At 43.0% G+C, this 22300-nt stretch overlaps 3 protein-coding genes across 8 annotated transcripts; all 3 read right to left on the reverse strand.

The window, feature by feature from the left end:
- Positions 1-5648: 5648 nt before the first annotated feature.
- Positions 5649-9060, reverse strand: LOC139352985 (uncharacterized). 6 transcript variants are annotated; one of them, XM_070995949.1, is made up of 4 exons: positions 8966-9060; positions 7693-8911; positions 5883-7598; positions 5649-5783 (listed from the first exon to the last, which is right to left on the reverse strand). In XM_070995949.1, the coding sequence occupies exons 3-4, from the start codon at positions 6275-6277 to the stop codon at positions 5732-5734; spliced, it is 447 nt and encodes a 148-aa protein (XP_070852050.1). In that variant the 5' UTR covers positions 6278-7598; positions 7693-8911; positions 8966-9060; the 3' UTR covers positions 5649-5731. The 6 variants fall into 6 exon arrangements, with proteins under 6 accessions (XP_070852050.1, XP_070852047.1, XP_070852048.1 ...); XM_070995946.1 differs by having other exon boundaries at positions 5883-8787; positions 8847-8911; positions 8966-9043; XM_070995947.1 differs by having other exon boundaries at positions 5883-8790; positions 8847-8911; positions 8966-9014.
- Positions 6629-6997, reverse strand: LOC139352844 (uncharacterized). The gene has a single exon (XM_070995482.1). It carries the CDS (start codon positions 6995-6997, stop codon positions 6629-6631), a length of 369 nt encoding a protein of 122 aa, XP_070851583.1.
- LOC139352845 (uncharacterized) lies at positions 7330-7767 on the reverse strand. The gene has a single exon (XM_070995483.1). The coding sequence runs from the start codon at positions 7765-7767 to the stop codon at positions 7330-7332; it is 438 nt and encodes a 145-aa protein (XP_070851584.1).
- Positions 9061-22300: the final 13240 nt, after the last annotated feature.

Below are 22300 nucleotides of genomic sequence, written 5' to 3' on the forward strand. Positions count from 1 at the left end.
AACTAAACTTAAGTGGCTCTAAGTGCAAAGTACTACAAACTCACTGCGAATTTTAAAATCAATAATAGTATTCTACCTAGCAACTAACTTGAATTATTATTTGACTCTGGACTAATTGTATTTTTTCCTGGTTATGTGATCTATTTAATGTCACGTAACAAGTGTTGCTTGGTGTCGTAGGGCCACTTGTTTGTAATGCTCATAGTGCATAAACGTCCGAAGATGACACTCTATTTCTGCCGACAAGTTAATCCCGCAAGATCTCAGCATGCCACTTTTCGTTGAACAGGCTGCACGCCAAATCTCAATAGCCTAGCTCTTATAGTTTCCGAGATCTCAGCGTTCATTCGGACAGACGGACATGGCTAGATTGACTCGGCTGATCCTGATCAAGAATATATATACTTTATGGTGTCGGAAACGCTTTCTTCTGCCTGTTACATACTTTCCGACGAATGTAGTATACCCTCTTACTCTACGACTAACGGCTATAACAGGTCAGGGGATCTTAAAATGTCAGGACGGCCGAATTGTAGTAGTATTGCTACGTAGTAGTATGTATATATGTGTATGTTGTTATATTCCTTCTAAATCATTAATGTACCTTTAAAGAAAAAGTTGTTGTTGTTGTACCAAGCCTCTCACTGTTCTCTATCTCTCTCTCTCCCCATAAAGTATATATATTCTTAAGCCACTTAAGTTTAGTTTATTATCATTGCACCTTGTTTGAAATGCATCAAGATCAGGTTGTAAAGCGAGGCTCTACGCGGGTCCATTATATTGCTGGCACAGTCTAACATCACCAGCGTACATAAGTACACGTGACTTTGATAGGACTAGAGGAAGATCATTAATGAATAATGTAAAAAGGAGCGAACCAATGCGACTTACTTGTGGTACACCTGAAGTAACTCAAATTAAAAAGAGTTTTAAAAAGTGACTCTTTGTGTCCTTTCATTCAAATAACTTGAGATCCGCTTAAGGAGATCACACGGGAACCCAAATTGGTAAAATTCCAGAATTATAAGCGGATGTTTCACACAGTCAAACGCTTTACTGAAAACAGTGCAAGCCGCGTCAGTACCAAAATTTTTTTTATTACAATTGTCACAAATAAAGTAAACTCCAAAAGGTTCGTCGTCGTTGACCTATAAAAGAACGGCTATTCCCTGATCCGTATTTGCGGAAAAATATTCAAATTTGAGCGATGATGGGTAACTGGAACATTTACGCTTTTCGTTAACAAACTTGTAAAGACTGTTTTGTATGCAGTGTAAGCTGAATTTTGCAACGAGCTTAACAGTTTTTATAACACTGGGCATTAGGCAAAGCGAAATAAGACCGGGTGCGTGTCAACTCTTTGCTAAGCCAGGGAAGTTTTTTTTTAGATCGAAGGATAACATATAGGAACATATAATTCTATTTAAAAGTTGAAAGTTTACTTTAAGAAAAAAGGAGTCGATTCCTTATTCGTTTTCTACCGGAAAAAGATAGTTTTGAACGCAGAACTTCGATGTCGTTTCTTTCCTCGAGAATTAGTACTTCCGATGTCAATTCTTAGTCAACGGCATTCACTTCACCTTCACGTCGGGTCGGACGATCAAGGCCTAAAGTTGTGTATTTAGTTGGAAAAGTTCGGAACTAAGAATATCAACTATATCTTGATCAGGATCACTACCCGAGTCGATCTAGCCATGTTCGTCCGTATGAACGCTGAGATCTCGGAAACTATAAGAGCTACAATACTGGGACTAGGCATGCAGATTCCTGAGATTCCTGCGCAGCGCAAGTTTGTTTCAGCAGGGTGCAAAGCCACCTTTAACGCCCCACAAGCCGGCCAAAAACTTCAAAAAATCGTAAATATGAACGCGGATATTTAAGAAACTATCAAAGATAGAGAATTGGGATCTCAGATTTAGATTCCGTAGCCTTGTACGCAGCGCAAGTTTGTTACGCGAATATGCCACACCCACTCTAACGCCCACAAGCCCACAATGGAATCAGGCTCAGATAGCAAACGGCTATTGAGCTGCGACTCACGCGCATCAAGCAGATCCGTATTCTTACGGCTGTTGCGGATAACTTCCGAAACAGTGCTCTTATTTGAGCCGCCTTATACAGATTGCCTGGTCCTCGTATGCAACGCAATCATCACAATCACATTGAAGATACGCGTAAGAAACGAAATATCTGTCACTGGCAGAGCTTTCAATACTCTCATGACCGGGGGCCTTAGCTTTTGTCGCTTTATTTGGTCTTTAACTTCGTCAGCATTAATAAGCAGAATTTGAGAAGCAGAACCACAGGGAACATCATCAAAAGCTTCTGTAACAGAAGTCTCTTCATCCGTAACCAATTCAAAAGGCTTAAGTCTTTCTTCCAATTCCATCATCTATCGTCATCACGCTCGTCCGATCGAAGCAAAATAAACTTCTGGAGAGGCTGTCGCTGAAGCTCGCGAGTACATTTCCACATCAGCATCCAAATCGACACCACTAAGTTTACGGAGGAAAAAGTCCGACCTAGCATCATAAAGAGCTTTTCTTAATAGAACCACGTAAACGGATCCTGATAGCTTGCGGGGCAAACAGAGTTTCGAAATTTATGATCACCTCCACATTTATTGCATTTTGGAGGCAAGAAACAGTATATTTTTTCCAATATCCTGGCAATTATAACACCGAACCAATTCATCTCGGAAATCAGGAGGGACTATATCAGTTTACTGATATGCCAATGACGTAATTTCCTAGCCGAAGGAAGGAAGAAAATATTGGGTCTGTAACCATTGTTCTTACCAAAAGGGTTGTTAACATTACGGACAACATGACCAGCGGTGCCTAAATCATCCTTGATATCTTCATGATTCGTAGATCCACGTTCCTGAAAGATCGATAACTTTTCAATTGCCAAAGTTAAACGGGATATTATTACTCCTTAAAAGATATTGAGCCTTGTTTTATGTATCACCATATTGTATGTATCACCATTATAAATCTTATATTGGTTGTGGCAGCCTTGATGAGACTAATAAGTTGTTTGTCATTAGAAACACCCTCTATCACAAAAGCGGGAGGACGGGGTCAAATTTAGTCGAAACAGTACCAGAAATGTTCCTAGAATTTTGGAAAATTCCACCTTAATTAATAACTTCTATCAATGTGTACGATTACTAGTCACAGGGGACGGGCAGGATTTAGAGGGCTCCGGTGGAGAAGACTGGGTGCCCATACGATCATTAGTTAGTGGGTTTTCAATGTCATTATAAGATAAGAGGGCAAAGCCGTCTCCATGCCCTAAATATTATTGGCCAGGAGAGTCAAAATAGTTCCAAATGGACCTTGCGATGAAGATTACGAATCCGCTTAACAATTGGTCCAAACGTGGAATCATTCGAAGCATCCTTACCGTATTCAGCATCAAGCTCGCTTCTCTTCCTTATGCGCTTGACTCGCAACGCAACTGATCAGTCACTTTTTGACTGTTGAAGTCTGGAGTTATACACAGAAAAAAAACGAGCCATGATCAATTTGATATGCGCATGGTAAATTTGTGATTTTTAGACACATATCATTTTTACCATTAAAAAATGTCAAATTGATAACCAAAAATGTCAAGTTGTCGATTTCTCTCTTTTCGGAAATTCTTTGACATCGAAAAAGAGAGGATATAGCAATATGGCGACATCAATCACATGAGTGGAAGCGAAGAAGATATATTCGAAATTCTAATTGGCCTACTTCGATCATGTAGTCTCGCTTGCACTTACATACGTCTTAGTGGATTTTTTGACACTTAAGTTTTATCGTGAAGCAGGTCAGACGTACAAGGTGAGTTCCAAAGTAAACAGGTCTTTAAAAAAAGAGACAGAACAAATAGTTTTTTCGGCAAAACCAATTTTTTTTATTCAAAATAGTCTCCTTCTGCTTTAATACAGCGTTTTGCATACTGGCGGTATGGCCGCTAGTATGCCTGTGCAAGGCTTTTGAATGGCCTCCACGTCTGCATAACGCTTTCCTTTCATCGGCAAATGCATTTTTCCGAAAAGGTAGAGGTCGCACGGTGCCATATCAGGTGAATACGGGGAGTGGTTGATGATTAAAATGTGATTTTTGGTTAAATAGTCGGACACAAGCGTCGATCGATGAGACGGCGCATTATCGTGCAACAAACGCCAACTTCCATCTTCGCGATATTCGGGCCGAACACGTCGAATACGGCGCACCAAACGCTTCAAAACTCCAAGGTAGAATACCGCATTAACGTTTTGGCGGGGTGGAACAAATTCTTTGTGGACAATACCTTTGGAACCATAAAAACAAATCAGCATTGTCTTCACTTTTGACTTCTTCAGGCGCGATTTTTTGGGTTTCGGCTCGTCCGGCGCCTTTCATTCAGCACTCTGGCGTTTCGTTTCGGGATCATATTGAAAACACCACGTTTCGTCACCAGTAAAGGAAGTTCGGGTCCTTCGAATGTTGAATTCTGAACAATTTTTGGACATCAGTCAATTTGTGCGGAACAAACCGTGCACACACCTCTTGTAAGCCCAAATGTTCGGTCAAAATGCGATAAATCGATGTTTTGGAGATGTTCAATTCTATTTCCGTAAATTTCAGTGATGATTTCGGCTGATTTATATGAATTCACGCACAGTTTCGATGGAATTTTCGGTGATCACAGATTTTGGTTGGCCCACATGTTCATCGTCATTTATGTCCTCACGACCACTTTGAAAACGTTGAAACCACTCGTGCACTCTGCTACGGAATAGGCAATCATCGCCATAAGCTTGTTTCATCAATTGAAACGTTTCGGTAAAAGTTTTACCAATTTTAAAACAAAATTTAATGTTGGCTCTTTGTTCGAAGCTCATTTTCGCACCGATGACAAAAAGATACTGACACTTAAAACGCAATAACCTCACTTCCAATAGATTAAATGTCATGAAATTTTTACTTTAAGTCGATAAACGATAGCAGACTCTAACGCACCAGTTGACATATAGATGGCGCCACTAGAGGGCGCTAGATTAAAAAAGTCCTGTTTACTTTGGAACTCACCTTGTACATTATCAGTGTTTCCCTAAGTGCGCAGAACAAGGAAAAGGTGAGTAAACTTCATATATATAATGTGTATCTGTCTAAAGTGTAATATTAATATGGTAACATAATAAGTGGAAAAAGCTAAAATCGTGTGCGATTTTCTTAGTGACTTTTTTTATATAACTGCCCTACGACAACCAAATCACGTGCAACCACCCGTCAGTTCCAAAAAAAAGTTTCACTTGTGAATCACCTTGTGAATCCCGTGAGACATGTCCTCTTGCACAAGTGACACTCCATTTAGAAAATTGTATGGGATGTACGCATTTTCACAAGTGAAAATTTAAATGAACATTTTTCGAAGTCCCACGGGATTTCACTTGTTCCTTAAACTCATTTGTCGTATGGCCTATCACGTGCCGATGACACGTCCCACGTGAAATCACTTGTTAAATTCAGAATATTTCCAATGCGGTTTTACTTATGAAATCACTTGCAAGTGACACGTCCCAAGTAAAATCACTTGTGAAATTCAGAATTTTTATCCATGAGTTTTCACTTATGAAAATATAGAATTTGAAATACACACATTTTTAATTACATTTAAATTCATTTTAATTAGATCGTATTATTCAGATTTTCAATGAGGGGACAATTATTGTTAGTATTTCAGATTTTTTGTTTTGTTAGTCTTTCTCAAAAAGGCGTCCGGGTCCTTGGAGTCCTTGGCCAACGCTCCTGAAAAAATGTGTGGGCATATTTAAAAAAAATTAAAAATCTCGGCGCCACTTCCTTCACCGTGTGGCGCAGCACCCTCTTCACCCTCTGCCTTCTTACGCGTTCGCTGGGCAATTGAAGATCCAGTCAATCCCTTTGCTCGACAGCTTTATCTGGATCCTCTCGGGTTCAAATACCTCCGCAAACTTCTTGGCCTCTCTATCAGCTCCCTGTAGAACTCGTCTCATTTTCGTTATCCAGAACTTGGTCCGGATCTCCGCGATCGTAGCATCCACGTTCTGATGCTTCATCCTCACATGGGCATGGCGCACAACCGTCTCTGTTAGGCTGTGCCGGTGCGAAAGGATCACTGGCCTCTTTGCGCTGTAGGGTATACACAGCGCCGCATCAATCCTGCCGTAAGCTCGCAAGACTCCGTTGCCATCTAGGTATGGCGCCAGTCCACAAATGTGGCTGCGTCTAGCGACTTCCAGTCTATTCTCAGCGGCCAGCATCTCGTCGGGAAACGCCTCATAGTGCGCCTTCCGAATCAGCAGATTCTCAGGGTCCTCACACTCCGCTGCTGTGAGGCCATAGTTCTCAAGCTCATCTCGTTGTCCACGGCATCGACGCTAGAACCTTAGGACCCAGGCTGCAGTCCTCAACAATCGCCTGTAGCTTGAGAATCTCTGAAACGGTATAAAGGTCTCACTTGCTCACTCGGCATTTCTTCTTCATCATCTGCATCCGCCTCGTCGCTGGGTGCAGATCCTGGCCAGCTCGCCGCTGGTCTCCTCAGGGATGCCGCTTTATTTTGCCAGCGTGACTCCTCGCTCAAGTCCACGCTACAACGCGACCTAATCGCATCATCCGCCACATTGTCGGCGGACGGTAGTCATCTCCATTGCGCCACCTGCGTTGACTCCAAAAATTTCCGCTACTCTGTTCCCGATGAACTGCTTGTAGCGCCTGAGTGTACTGCCAATCCATCGCAGCATTGTCTTTGAGCCGCTCCATAATTCAATGTCACTGATGGCCACAGCGTGGTCCTGCCTGACGGTGTCCATCAGTCTTGTACCAAGAACAGGTGCCTGCAGCTCCAGCCGTGGAATCGTAATCGTTCGCATAGGCGCGCACTTCGTCTTTGCGCACACAAAACTTACTTGTACGTCGTCGTCCTCATAGGTGATCTTCCAGTAGATCACTGCCGCGAATGCTGACTGACTGGCATCCATGAAGTAGCCTTCACTTGCCCATGTCCAAAATAGTGACGTGGGCTCCGGAACTGATCCACTTTCTCCATCTTCTTACGCCAATCCATAAAGGCATTGTGCATCTCATCCGGTAGTGGATCGTCCCACGGGATCTTCCTTCTTCAGACTTCTCGCAATAATAGCTTCGCTGTTACCATTAGGCAACAAAGAAAACCCAAGGGATCGAACGTTGACATAACCATGCTCAGGAATTCCCGCTTTGTGGGAACCCTAGTCCCATCCAATACGATGGGTGCCACTTTATCTCCTTCACTCTGGTATCTACTTCAATAGCTTCGCTCTCAGTGGCGAAACTATCCACATAGTAGATAGTAGTGGTAGTCGACGATGGCCTTGACTGCTCTGGGATCCGAATCCATGAATCGCTTGGCATTCAAGGTCTTCACATGATGGGCAGCACTCGGTGAACATGCTGCTCCAAATGTCATTACGCGCATTTCATACACGTCGGGATCCCGCTGGTCATCCCCATCTCTCCACAGAAATCGGTGCGCACATCTATCCTCGGGTCGGATCAGCACCCGATGAAACATCTCTTTGATTGACTCCGACTGCGCCTTCTCTGAAGTGGAAGAGAATATATGCCAAGGGCTTGTAGTCTCAGCGCTGAATTCAACGACACGTGCCGCTGCATCAAATACCAGTCGTATCTTTACCGGCTTGTTGGGATTCTCCACTCCAAAATGTGGCAAGTACCAAATCCTGTCGCTCTCCTTAGCGACGCGCTTCATCCTTTAACGCCTTTAGTAACCTCTGATTAATCTCCAGATCCGTACAGTTGGACGCCCGCGTCGTCTCCGTAAACGCGCAGTAGAAGATGGGCCAATCCTCCGACTTTACCGAACGTAGGCAGCTCGGGAAGCTTTCGTGGTGCCCAGCTTCCATTTCCTCCGAGGGCCGTCGTCCATCCACCGACTCCGAGAGACGACACTCCTCCTAATGTTCCGCCAGCCACTTCACTATATGGCTCCGAACCATGCGCTGAAACCCTTGTGACGCGTAGCTGCTTCTCGTCGCGCAGTTCTCTGTAACTGTACACGGTACCCTTTGAGATCCGCTCCAAGATGGCGGTCTCACTGATGCCACACTTGTTGGGTTAGGTACGAACAAGCCGGTTGCAAATGGCGGCTGGCTCGCACTCACGGCACCCGATATAGCGGGATCAGCGCGATCCGTATTTGCGCCGCAAGCGCTCTAAATCCTTCTCCAGCTCGGCGATCCTCTCCAAGAGGTCGGCACCTTGGGTTTCCTGCTCTGCGATTGCCCAGAGCCCATGTTGGTGGCACCTATACTTGCCGACTGGCTGGATGGCGCCGGGGCTCCACTGCCTCTGCCGCCAAACGCTGCGGAACCAAAACACTGGTATCTGTTTGCGCCGTCGCACTCACGTTTTCCTGTCCATCGTTCAGACGAGGACTCCTTCTGGGGGAAAGCTGCATCATCTTCCTCCAGGCACTTATCCCACGACGTATCCAGTGACGCCAGTTGCGTCCAAATATGGACTGCGCTGCCTGCGCCAAATGCGACCCACGCCTGGGGTCCGATGGAATTCTCCGGGTGATCGAATTAATCCGCTCCAAGCGGTGTCCAACGCCAATGTGCGTTCCAGTGCAGTCCGCTGGTCCACTCGGTCGGGTTTTCTATGTACACGGACAAGCGCGTTCCAAAGCCATAAGCGCAAGTCGCCAAGTCAGTCCTACCTCAACACAGTACGCCAGACTGTAGGTTAGGATCCACGGCAGTCCGCCTTCCTGCTAATAAAAGACCACTGTCGAAACAAGAATGGGAGCTGCCTACAATATACACGAACCCGATCCACAACAAGCAAGGGCAACGCTTGAATGTAGGACTGTATGGCATAGTATACATTTTATTCTGTGGGAGATTACAAATATAATTACAATGGCTTAAAATATAACAGTTTCTAACCGCAGTATAACCTCCCACACTCCATGACTTTCAACAATTCAACGAGTTTCGGCATATTCTAGTGTGCCCAATTGCTCCATCAGGGCACAATACCAATTCCTATCGATTAAATACTGACTTAACTATCGGGCTCAAATTAGACATGCGACAATTTGTATATTTACCTTTTAGAACTGTGTATAAACCCTTTGCGGGATTTTTTTGGCACAAACCATTTTATCATCCACTTTCGGCTAACGGAACCCATATTATACCTTCAAAATTTACGTACTGCAAACTAAGATCAATGCACAACATCTAAAACTTAATGTAGCACTTAACTGTCTTTATTATATTAACTTAAAGAAACGATTTAAGTAACTCTGCTGCGCACAATTACAATGGATGCTTTTCTTGCAATCACTCAAACAGAATACACCAAGTCTTCTTCTCACCCGTTTACCTGATTTCTTTTGTTTTCTCTATACCATCTATACCCTTTCTAAACCGAAAAATATCCGACTATATAATTTTTACTTCTTGAGTAAAAAATACAATATGAATTTTTTTTAAAAATGTTAATACTAAAATGTTTTAAATGTTAAAATCAATTTTAACGGACTAAATTTCTAAAACTAAACTAAAAATAGGATACGATATACCCCTACAGAAGTTATCGACGCTCATCGACGATCTACCGGAGAATTTTATTTTCCAGTAACCTATAATAAGACTTAAGGGATCCGTAATATAGAAGTATAAACTGCTATATTTATTACAACATTTATTATGTTCGTAATTGGCCTTTTTAACATAGCGTCGGCTTTACATTCGATTACTTGAAGTTGGTTGGGATCAATATCGATACTTAACATTTTAGCACAGTTGCCAGGTTGTCCACTTTACAACAGGAGATACTTTTAGATGCTAATGACTATTAAACAGCTAGCCGTTACATTCAAATACTTGTTGGTATACAGTTACACCAAAGAGTTATACTTACATATATCTATTCATAGCAAAGTTACACTTAGTCATACTTATAGCAAGGCACTTAACCTACTACAAACAGCCCATCCTAGTTCGGTTGCGGCCGAATACGGTCCTTCTTTGGCAAACCGTCTTGTCCTCAATGGCAATCCTAAAAGGCCATGATCCAGTCCAATCAGCAGCTTCGGTACTGCGTTCTACTAGGGCTTCATCGGAAGTCGAGCGTCCTTGTATACGCTCCTCACATCTTGTCGACGCAAGCTCTGCATCGGCAAACTCAAATTCGAAACGGCATACACATTTCTCAGTACATGTCGGTGGACTTGCCTGCTCCACTAATTTGCAGATGTACCACGCTAGTAGGCTCCCTGGTGGCTATACCTCCAAACCATTGTATATCCAATAAACCGTTGGCAGTCCAAGACTGCATGTTGCCTTTCACAAATTGGGCAACTTCTTTGGCAATTTTCCTGTTGCTCTTCCTGATCCCGGTCGATGCTAGCATGAAGGACTCGACGTCTCGCCTCCTTTCCAGATCCACCAATATCTGCTACCACGCAGACCACGTTCGCATAGTCCGTCAGCCACGAACTAAAATCCACAATACTTGGAAAGGGCTTGATTGTAACAGCATGCCTTGCCCAGTCCACTCGTTTGCTTGTTGGGAGTTTGGCCACAAGGTCTTCCATCAGGGTTGGGTTACCCAAATGCTGCTCTGCCTTCGCTGACCGCAAAGTTACTCATATGCGTGGCATATGTGACAAGCTTTCCCAGACTGTGCTCCGATATTGAAGGCACATCTCGGATGCTGTTGAGCTGACTGCGTATAAGCTGCTCCGATCGGCCATATCTAAAACGCAGCTGCTCCACTACTGCATTCACATTGCTTGGGTGAATCAATAGCGACTTTACTGTCTCACGCGCTTCATCCTTTAACGCTTTTAGTAACCTCTGATTAATCTCCAGATCCGTACAGTTGGACGCCCGCGTCGTCTCCGTAAACGCGCAGTAAAAGATGGGCCAATCCTCCTACTTTCCTCCGAACGTAGGCAGCTCGGGAAGCCTTCGCGGTGCCCAGCTTCCATTTCCTCCGAGGGCCGTCGTCCATCCACCGACTCCGAGAGACGACACTCCTCCTAATGTTCCGCCAGCCACTTCACTATATGGCTCCGAACCATGCGCTGAAACCCTTGTGACGCGTAGCTGCTTCTCGTCGTGCAGTTCTCTGTAACTGTATACGGTACCGTTTGAGATCCGCTCCAAGATGGCGGTCTCACTGATGCCACACTTGTTGAGTTAGGTACGAACAAGCCGGTTGCAAATGGCGGCTGGCTCGCACTCACGACACTCGATATAGCGGGATCAGCGCGATCCGTATTTGCGCCACAAGCGCGCTCCAAATCCTTCTCCAGCTCGGCGATCCTCTCCAAGAGGTCGGCACCTTGGGTTTCCTGCTCTGCGATTGCCCAGAGCCCATGTTGGTGGCACCTATACTTGCCGACTGGCTGGATGGCGCCGGGGCTCCACTGCCTCGGCCGCCAAACGCTGCGGAACCAAAACACTGGTATCTGTTTGCGCCGTCGCACTCACGTTTTCCTGTCCATCGTTCAGACGAGGACTCCTTCTGGAGGAAAGCTGCATCATCTTCCTGCAGGCATTTATCCCACGACGTATCCAGTGACGCCAGTTGCGTCCAAATATGGCCAAGCGCGTTCCGGCAACTCTCTAGCTAATGACCGCCAAATGCCAAAGCCATAAGCGCAAGTCGCCAAGTCAGTCCTACACAGTACGCCTGACTGTAGATTAGGATCCACGGCCTACAGTATACACGAACCCGATCCACAACAAGCAAGGGCAACGCTTGAATATAGGACTGTAAGGCATAGTATACATTTTATTCTGTGGGAGATAACAAATTTAATTACAATGGCTTAAAATGTAACAGTTTCTAACCGCAGTATAACCTCCCACACTCCATGACTTTCAACAATTCAACGAGTGCGGCATATTCTAGTGTGCCCAGTTGCTCCATCAGGGCACAATACCAATTCCTATCGATTAAATACTGACTTAACTATCGGGCTCAAATTAGACATGCGACAATTTGTATATTTAAGCCTAGTAATCAGATCGGCTAAGAGTTTCACTAGTCGAAAAATCTTATTCTTTGTAGTGTGACCGAAGTTTTCAAAGTTCACCCGCAATGCATATAGCATGGTCTTACTGTCAAGCAGTTGGGTTTGAAATTTAAATTTAAAAAGGAGGAGTCTGCTGGTACACAAAGAAATTAAAATAAAAATAAATCGAATGTTCAACGAATGTTTTTATTTATGTAAATTAGTTTATTAGTTTAAAGCTTCCTTCTCGTCCCACGGATGCTAGACCATCTTTCCCGCTCCACCGCAGTCCAGCTCAGAGTCTCAATAGGCATATTGGACCTTGAGGAAGTGGGAGCCGGATTGGGAACGGGGTTGATCCGCTGATGCCGCAGGAAGTCGCCCAGGATCCTGGCAGTGGCTGGCTATGGCTTCTCCAACTGTTCCTTAGCGGGCGCTCTATTTTCCTCCTCCCTATAGAAGCCAGCGTGTCCTCCAGCTCCGCTTAAGCTGCCAAGTAGCTGGTGGTGGTGGTGTCCGGAGTCCTAATGGAAAGGTCGTCGTGGATCGTATTACTGGTGGATACTTCTATTAGTACAACGCGACCAAATTCTTTTGGCCAGATCTTACTTTCTTTGCAAGGACGCGCCCAGCAGGACGTCCATGTAGAGATCGAAGTCCCACTCGGCATGTTCCGTCCCACTGGGATTCTCTAGTGGATCTCCTCCAGCACTTCAACTATTCTGGGAATTTTCCCCTTTTGTGGAATTGCTTCCTGTCGGTGAAATCCCACAATAAAGGGCATAAGCTTGAATTTGGCGTTCTATTTCATCTGCACTGAGCTCCCGCATTCGATTTTGGTGTTTTCCTTCCATTTTTAATTTTTAGTTTCCACATCGCCATTGCACGAACACCGCCAAAGATGAAATTTCTTATTCTTTGGCCGCGGCTAATGGCGTTCATCGAAAATTCACTCGAGAAATCTGGTATTTTTCTGGTATTTCCTTAGCTCATCTGAGTACCGCGCTGAAAAACAGACCCGACGAAAAGCGTTAGCCGCGTATTTGCCTCTCGCTCACTGCTCGTTGTCGACCATCGTCACCGAAGAACCTTCATTCAGCAGGGCGTATGTATCCACCTGCTTCCCACCTCCGTATAGCGTCACCGGCAGTACACGGAACAGTAGTCGTTCTCTGTCCTCGTCGACAAAGCTTAAATTCGTTTCCGGCGTCGGTTGAGCATCCGCTGATGACAATGTTCCTTCATCCACTCGTACGCCTTGCCTTGGTCCAAACGCCCGTTGGTCCCGATCGTTGCTTCTCTAATTGCCGCCTCGCTGTGGCGGTCTCCTGAAGCCGTTGTCCGCTCCCTGCAGAAGTCGATGATGCTTCCTCCAGCATCCATTAAGAGGGCACTCTCCTGTCGCAGTGCAGGATCCCGTCATGTGCCCGATCCTCAGACACATAAAATGTCTTTCACAAATTTTTTGTTATTACTCAATTAGTTAGGGTTTCAAATTTTAGTGAGCACTTTCAAGCTTATATGGTGGATGCCGAACTGGAATCTTATACGATTGTATTAAAACTATAATAATAAGTTAATCACAACTAAGAAATTTTAGTAAATAAGTATACAAAAGTAAAAAAATGACCCAATGTATATATATAGATATATCTAAAATTATGTGTTAAGAAGAAATACTGTAAATATTTTGTACAAACTGTAAATAGGTAATAAAACGTATATGAAAATAAAATAAAATAAATAATAAAAAATGTGGTATATTATTTTTTATTAAAAATTGTCTTTGACTTTATAATATTAAATTAACAATAATATCAATTTGGTAGATTTAATATCCAATCTATAATATCAAATTTACAACAAAAATATTTCAAAAAATTGATACCGCTTAATGTAAAAATGATATTACTGAAATATCGTTCTTACCATTTCGAACATATCAAATTGATATGTGCCGTATCAAGGCCGAATTTATACTGGATTTCATCAAATTGACCATCGTTTCAAATCAATTTTTATACCCGTTACTCGTAGAGTAAAAGGGTATACTAGATTCATCGGAAAGTATGTAACAGGCTGAAGGAACCGGATCAGGATCACTAGCCGAGTCGATCTAGTCATGTCCGTCTGTCTGTCTGTTCATCCGGATGAACGCTGAGATCTCGTGCAGATTCCTGAGCTTCTTAGGCAGAGCTTCTTTGTTTCAGCAAAGTGCCACGCCCACTCTAACGCCCACAAACCGCCCAAAACTGTGGCTCCTACAGTTTTGAAGCTAGAATAAAAATTTTAACTGAAATGTATTGTTCTCATCAATACCTATCGATTGACCGAAAAATTGACCGCCCAAACCTGTGTCGCCCACAATTTTCATGCTCGATAAAAAATTTGAACTGAAATGTATTGGTCTCGTCAATACCTATCGATTGATCAAAAAAAAAGTTTGCCACGCCCACTTTAACTTTTAATTAGGCATGCGTCATTTCCTCGGCTGGTTCGTTCTCCAAACTCTGAGAGTAGAATTCATGGATTTTGTGATGCCAGCATAGAAGCATATGGTGCCTGTGTCTACATCGATTGGAACGGCCGATCTCAATTACTTTGCTCAAAGTCAAGGGTAGCCCCCTTGAAAACACTCACTGTGCTTAAGCTGGAACTGTGTGGGGCGGAACACCTGTCTAGGCTCATCGCAGAAGTGGCTGGGACGAGTGCATTTGATGGAAAGGTTTACTGCTGGAGCGACTCTGCTGTTGCGCTTTCATGGATCCGAGACGAGCCGTCCAGATTTAATATTTTTGTAGCGAATCGAGTAGCTGCCATTCAAGAGCTAACTGAGTCAGTGGAGTGGCGATATGTTCCAACTTCTTTAAATCCAGCTGACATTCTCTCCCGAAGTGCTTTTCCTGCTGAGCTCAACGAGTCCTCTGTGGCCCCAAAGCTGACTGGCCGACCCCAATCAATGCTGAAAAGCCAACGCTTGAGGCTCGCCGGAAGATTCTACTAACAAAATCTCCATACGAAGACATAGTGGCCAGTTCAAAATTTGCCAATTCCTTTGCTGCCCTTCAAAAAATTTTCGGATACGTCTATAAGTTTAGTAATCGCATCCATCGCCCTACGCTCACGGTGTCTGACCTTCAAGGCGGTACTCTGCTATTGCTTCGTCTTGTCAAAGGGAATGGTGCACTCCTCCAGCTCGCTCGCATCTCTTTCGCTATTCATTAACCAATTTGGGCTTCTTAGAGTGGATGGCCGGCTGAGGAATTCTTCTCTGGATTTTAATGGGCGTCATCTAATTATATTACCACGGAGTCATTCGGTCACTATTGCCATTATTACTCTTTTTCATGAACGCAATCTACACACTGGGCCACGGGCATTACTCGGCATAATTCGATCCCAATATTGGCCTATTGGGGGGAGTAAGACGGTTATGAAGGCGGTAAACAAATGTATTAGATGCTTTCGAATGAAGCCTCGAGTAGTGGAGCATATCATGGCGGATCTTCCAAAGGAGCGACTTGATGGATCTCATGCATTCGAAGTCACTGGCATTGACATTTGCGGGCCATTTTTCTACAAGTCAGAGGCGCGAAGCAAGCATCCAGTAATATGCTACGTTTGTGTCTTCATTTGTTTCGCCACAAAGGCTATTCATTTGGAGTTGATCAAGGATCTCTCTACGGTATCGTTTCTACATGGCCTCAAACGATTTATATGCACTAGAAGAAGGCCGCGGCAGATTTGGTCTGATAATGCAACCAACTTTGTTGGCGCTCGCTATGAGCTGCTCGAACTAAGGCGCCTATTCCTCAGCAGTGATCACCAGAGAGCTACGTTAGACTTTTGCCTAGCGGAGTCATTTAATTGGTGTTTCATTCCTCCTAGGTCGCCACACTTTGGCGGTCTTTGGGAAGGGGCTGTGAAGATCGCTAAGCATCATTTCTACCGCGCTGTTGGCACTGCTGTTTTAGCCTTTGAGGAGTTGCGGACCCTGGTGTGTCACGTTTCGGCGGTTGTTAATTCTCGACCATTAGTCTCGATTTCAGAAAACCCAGCTGATCTGGATGTATTAACCATATCACATTTTTTGATCGGTGGTCCGCCTTCCTCTGTCGTCGAGCCGGAAGTGACCAGTGATAACTTCAATCGCTTGAATGGATGGCAACGCGTGGCTTACTTGCAGCAGATCTTTTGGTCCCGATGGAAGGAAGAATACTTAACATTACTGCAGCAGCGCTCCAAATGGCGCACCCCAAAACCTGGCCTGGTTGTCGATGATTTAGTTCTGGTCAAGGACGAAAACTGGCCCCCCATGAAATGGCCCCTCGCCAGAGTGATCGAGCTTCTGTTCGGTGGAGATGGGGTTGCTCGAGTTGCCGTTCTGAAGACAGCATCAGGAGTGACAAGGCGAGCAGTAAACAAGCTGTGTCTGCTTCCCCTTAAGGATGAAGTTGAAACCCAGGCTTCCAACGGGGGGAGTATGTCAGGTCACGCCGGCGCAGCAGCTTATCAACGTCTTAATTCGATCTCTTATACTAATTGCATCGCGAAAGGTAGCTCTCTCTATCTAGCTCTCTCGTTTTTGTGTACTGGCATTCTTTGGCCCAGCATTCGGCTGGCTGTCCCTTTGTAAAATCAGTACGAATTCTGATCTCGACATTAAATGCACTCTCGTCTCGCCTGCTGTACTCTCTCTCTCTCTCGCTAACAAATTGTTAACAAGTTTAAAGCAACCTGAAATTCGTATGGGGCCGTCCATAAACCACGTGGACAAATTTTAATCACTTTTTGAGCCCCCCCTCCACCCCTCGTGGACAACCCGCCCCCCCCCCATTTTGTCCACGTGGACTTTTTCATTAAAAAATTTTTTTTTCTTATTTAAAATAATATCTATAGAGATTTTTAAAAATGGTAAATAAATATAAGTTTAATAGTAAATTTAAAAGTGGAATAAATAACATAAAGGTTACAATTAAATTTTTACTATGTCCACGTGGACATTTACCTCGTCCCCCCCCCCCCCCTCGTGGAAAATCGTGGACTTTTGACGAACCCCCCCTCCCCACAAAACTGTCCACGTGGTTTATGGACGGCCCCTATTTTAATTTAGCAATAACTAATAAAAAAAGCTTAATAGTTCAACAACCAGATTTCTGCGACCGATAAGCGATCAACATGATGAGGTCCAGCAGGGCGGCCAGCAAGCCAATGTAGGCAACGCCGGCAAAGACGATGGGGTCCAAGTTCAAAAGCACAAAAACTTACAAAAAGTTGTTTTCACAAAATTATTGGCTAAAATTCAGAGAGCTGCTTAGAAGCACGTTAGAATCGGGACTTTATCATCGGACTTGACCATTCATACTTGACATTCCCTGTTCTAAAGCAAGCTTACCTTGTAAAACCCCTTCAATAAATCCCAAGAGTAAATCTTGGACTGCCATGCGCATAAAAACATACTACAACGAACACCCAAAGGAGGGAAAACCCGAATTATCTGTCATCATCACATCCGATGTTCGTCTATATGCAAATGTGTGTGTTAGGTCGTTCTTTATCAGGACTAATGTACACAGGTGCGTCTATCAGTTGCATCGGTTGAAATATTGCAAGAAAATATTCCTCACAGCCCAGTCGGACCGTCAGGCATGTGGTGCCTGATTCCACAATAATTTCCATAGGAAAAATTCAGGGGTTGGCACCACGTGAACTTTTTCAGGAGGTTTCAGGTGGAATTTTTCGACGAAGCGTTCGCTGCTCGTGTACATAGGAAATTCCATAGGACAAAGTCAGGGGAAAATATTCCATTAGAAGCGAGCCCAAATCAATCTAGTTTTAAAGCAAACTGTATATAAATTTGTTCTCCCCGATAATTTAAAACCTAATCAAAAGGTAAAAACTTAGTAAGGGCTCAGTACCCAACCAATCACAAAAGAGAGTCGGAGAAAGTAATAGTGGACAATCAAGAATGCAAGTAGACGAAAATTATAAACAAAATAAAGAGTACAAAGAAGTAGATATTTATGATGAAAATGAAAATTTTCCAATGCAAGCCTCGGACCAATTACATACATAGAAATAACTATAAATAGTCATAATTACCGTTGCGTTGTCGATACCGGTTCATCAATTAACTTAATGAAAAAGAATTTTCTTAACGGGAGCATACATAAAGATCCGACAATTATACGCACTATGACAGGTCATTATGAACTAAATGAATTTGTAAAAGTTGCACCTAATAGTTTATTTACTCAAGAACAAATATTTTTTATTCACGACTTTTCTTCCAATTATGATATACTACTAGGACGGAAGTTAAAAGAGGCAAACCAGGCAAACATTGATTTTTTAAATAATCGCATTTAAATAATACACACAAACATTAGTTTGAAAAATCCAACACAAATAAATGATTTTGAGGCACTGCTAAAATCTAAAAACTATACTGATAAAATAAATTATGCTGTTCAAAATGAATTAGCAGAGGGAAAAAATTATAGTTTAGAACACTTAAATGAAGAAGAAAAAGTTAAATTATTAAAATTAATTATCCAATATAAATGCATTCAATATCGTGATGGTGAAAATTTTACCTTTACGAATGTTGTTAGGCATGAAATAAAAACTCATCATGAAAATCCAATTTATAAAAAACCGTTCGGGTATCCTTTTTCAAATGAAGAAGAAGTTGAGTCTCAAATATCACCTTATTGCAGTCCATTGTGGATAGTACCAAAAAAGAAAGATGCTTCAGGTAAACAAAAATTTAGACTTGTAGTAGACTATAGGGGCTTAAATGAGATCACTATTAGTGATAAATTTCCCACTCCCAATATGGACGAAATACTAGGCAAGCTAGGACGGTGTCAATATTTTACCACCATTGATTTGGCTAAAGGTTTCCACCAGATCGAAATGGACCAAAATTCCATAAACAAAACAACGTTTTTCACAAAGTACGAACACTACGAGTACGCACGAATGCCATTTGGACTGATCTGTGAGAATAGGAGGTGCGTTAGTCATTTGAAAAAATTGCCCAAAAAGAACGGCTATTCCCTGATCCGTATTTGCGGCAAAATATTCAAATTTGAGCGATGATGGGTAACTGGAATATTTACGCTTTTCGTTAACAAACTTGTAAAGACTGTTTTGTATGCAGTGTAAGCTGAATTTTGCAACGAGCTTAACAGTTTTTATAACACTGGGCATTAGGCAAAGCGAAATAAGACCGGGTGCGTGTCAACTCTTTGCTAAGCCAGGGAAGTTTTTTTTGAGATCGAAGGATAACATATAGGAACATATAATTCTATTTAAAAGTTGAAAGTTTACTTTAAGAAAAAAGGAGTCGATTCCTTATTCGTTTTCTACCGGAAAAAGATAGTTTTGAACGCAGAACTTCGATGTCGTTTCTTTCCTCGAGAATTAGTACTTCCAATGTCAATTCTTAGTCAACGGCATTCACTTCACCTTCACGTCGGGTCGGACGATCAAGGCCTAAAGTTGTGTATTTAGTTGGAAAAGTTCGGAACTAAGAATATCAACTATATCTTGATCAGGATCACTACCCGAGTCGATCTAGCCATGTTCGTCCGTATGAACGCTGAGATCTCGGAAACTATAAGAGCTACAATACTGGGACTAGGCATGCAGATTCCTGAGATTCCTGCGCAGCGCAAGTTTGTTTCAGCAGGGTGCAAAGCCACCTTTAACGCCCCACAAGCCGCCCAAAAACTTCAAAAAATCGTAAATATGAACGCGGATATTTAAGAAACTATCAAAGATAGAGAATTGGGATCTCAGATTTAGATTCCGTAGCCTTGTACGCAGCGCAAGTTTGTTACGCGAATATGCCACACCCACTCTAACGCCCACAAGCCCACAATGGAATCAGGCTCAGATAGCAAACGGCTATTGAGTTGCGACTCACGCGCATCAAGCAGATCCGTATTCTTACGGCTGTTGCGGATAACTTCCGAAACAGTGCTCTTATCTGAGCCGCCCTATACAGATTGCCTGGTCCTCGTATGCAACGCAATCATCACAATCACATTGAAGATACGCGTAAGAAACGAAATAGCTGTCACTGGCAGAGCTTTCAATACTCTCATGACCGGGGGCCTTAGCTTTTGTCGCTTTATTTGGTCTTTAACTTCGTCAGCATTAATAAGCAGAATTTGAGAAGCAGAACCACAGGGAACATCATCAAAAGCTTCTGTAACAGAAGTCTCTTCATCCGTAACCAATTCAAAAGGCTTAAGTCTTTCTTCCAATTCCATCATCTATCGTCATCACGCTCGTCCGATCGAAGCAAAATAAACTTCTGGAGAGGCTGTCGCTGAAGCTCGCGAGTACATTTCCACATCAGCATCCAAATCGACACCACTAAGTTTACGGAGGAAAAAGTCCGACCTAGCATCATAAAGAGCTTTTCTTAATAATGAATCCGCCTTTTAAATATAGCTTAGTCTTGTGGATGACGCGTTTTTATCCAGAGTCGTTCTTCCAGGATATAAATAGGGCATAATTTAGCTGTGGAACAGCAGAGTGACTACCGTTAGCAGTGGATGCGGCATCGGCAGACAGAATTTTTAGAGTCAGGTCTTTAACGGCAGCATTAATATACAGAGGACAACTCAGTTTACCAGATTATTTATTCTCAATAAGGATTGTAAGAAAATCCTTAAAACGTCCAATAAATCATATCCAAAAGTTTCAATGCGTTTCGATTATTAGCATCACATCAATTAAATCAGCGGTAACAGAGTGCTCTGATTCTAGACTTTTATCAGTGAGATCATTGGCGTTCCAAAATGAGAAACGAATGCCAAAATTAAACATGTCTGCCGGTTAACTGGTTCATATGAAGCTCCATCATCATTATTAACATCATCTGGTAAATACGGAAGATAAGTAGTTCACAGCCAGCACTAGACGGAAGAGTGCTAGAACCACGTAAACGGATCCTGATAGCTTGCGGGGCAAACAGAGTTTCGAAATTTATGATCACCTCCACATTTATTGCATTTTGGAGGCAAGAAACAGTATATTTTTTCCAATATCCTGGCAATTATAACACCGAACCAATTCATCTCGGAAATCAGGAGGGACTATATCAGTTTACTGATATGCCAATGACGTAATTTCCTAGCCGAAGGAAGGAAGAAAATATTGGGTCTGTAACCATTGTTCTTACCAAAAGGGTTGTTAACATTGCGGACAACATGACCAGCGGTGCCTAAATCAGCCTTGATATCTTCATGATTCGTAGATCCACGTTCCTGAAAGATCGATAACTTTTCAATTGCCAAAGTTAAACGGGATATTATTACTCCTTAAAAGATATTGAGCCTTGTTGTATGTATCACCATATTGTATGTGTCACCATTATAAATCTTATATTGGTTGTGGCAGCCTTGATGAGACTTATAAGTTGTTTGTCATTAGAAACACCCTCTATCACAAAAGCGGGAGGACGGGGTCAAATTTAGTCGAAACAGTACCAGAAATGTTCCTAGAACTTTGGAAAATTCCACCTTAATTAATAACTTCTATCAATGTGTACGATTACTAGTCACAGGGGACGGGCAGGATTTAGAGGGCTCCGGTGGAGAAGACTGGGTGCCCATACGATCATTAGTTAGTGGGTTTTCAATGTCATTATAAGATAAGAGGGCAAAGCCGTCTCCATGCCCTAAATATTATTGGCCAGGAGAGTCAAAATAGTTCCAAATGGACCTTGCGATGAAGATTACGAATTCGCTTAACAATTGGTCCAAACGTGGAATCATTCGAAGCATCCTTACCGTATTCAGCATCAAGCTCGCTTCTCTTCCTTATGCGCTTGACTCGCAACGCAACTGATCAGTCACCTTTTGACTGTTGAAGTCTGGAGTTATACACAGAAAAAAAACGAGCCATGATCAATTTGATATGCGCATGGTAAATTTGTGATTTTTAGACACATATCATTTTTACCATTAAAAAATGTCAAATTGATAACCAAAAATGTCAAGTTGTCGATTTCTCTCTTTTCGGAAATTCTTTGACATCGAAAAAGAGAGGATATAGCAATATGGCGACATCAATCACATGAGTGGAAGCGAAGAAGATATATTCGAAATTCTAATTGGCCTACTTCGATCATGTAGTCTCGCTTGCACTTACATACGTCTTAGTGGATTTTTTGACACTTAAGTTTTATCGTGAAGCAGGTCAGACGTACAAGGTGAGTTCCAAAGTAAAC

This window comes from Drosophila suzukii, chromosome 3, assembly GCF_043229965.1.
Source record: "Drosophila suzukii chromosome 3, CBGP_Dsuzu_IsoJpt1.0, whole genome shotgun sequence".
NCBI classification, from domain to species: domain Eukaryota; kingdom Metazoa; phylum Arthropoda; class Insecta; order Diptera; family Drosophilidae; genus Drosophila; species Drosophila suzukii.

Coding starts and splice junctions, on each gene's coding strand:
- LOC139352985 (XM_070995949.1), bottom strand. CDS start 6,277: ATGCTGGCCGCTGAGAATAGACTGGAAGTCGCTAGACGCAGCCACATT. Junction 5,784..5,882: donor TTCAATTGCCCAGCGAACGC/GTAAGAAGGCAG, acceptor ACATTTTTTCAG/GAGCGTTGGCCAAGGACTCC.
- LOC139352844 (XM_070995482.1), bottom strand. CDS start 6,997: ATGGATGCCAGTCAGTCAGCATTCGCGGCAGTGATCTACTGGAAGATC.
- LOC139352845 (XM_070995483.1), bottom strand. CDS start 7,767: ATGAAGCGCGTCGCTAAGGAGAGCGACAGGATTTGGTACTTGCCACAT.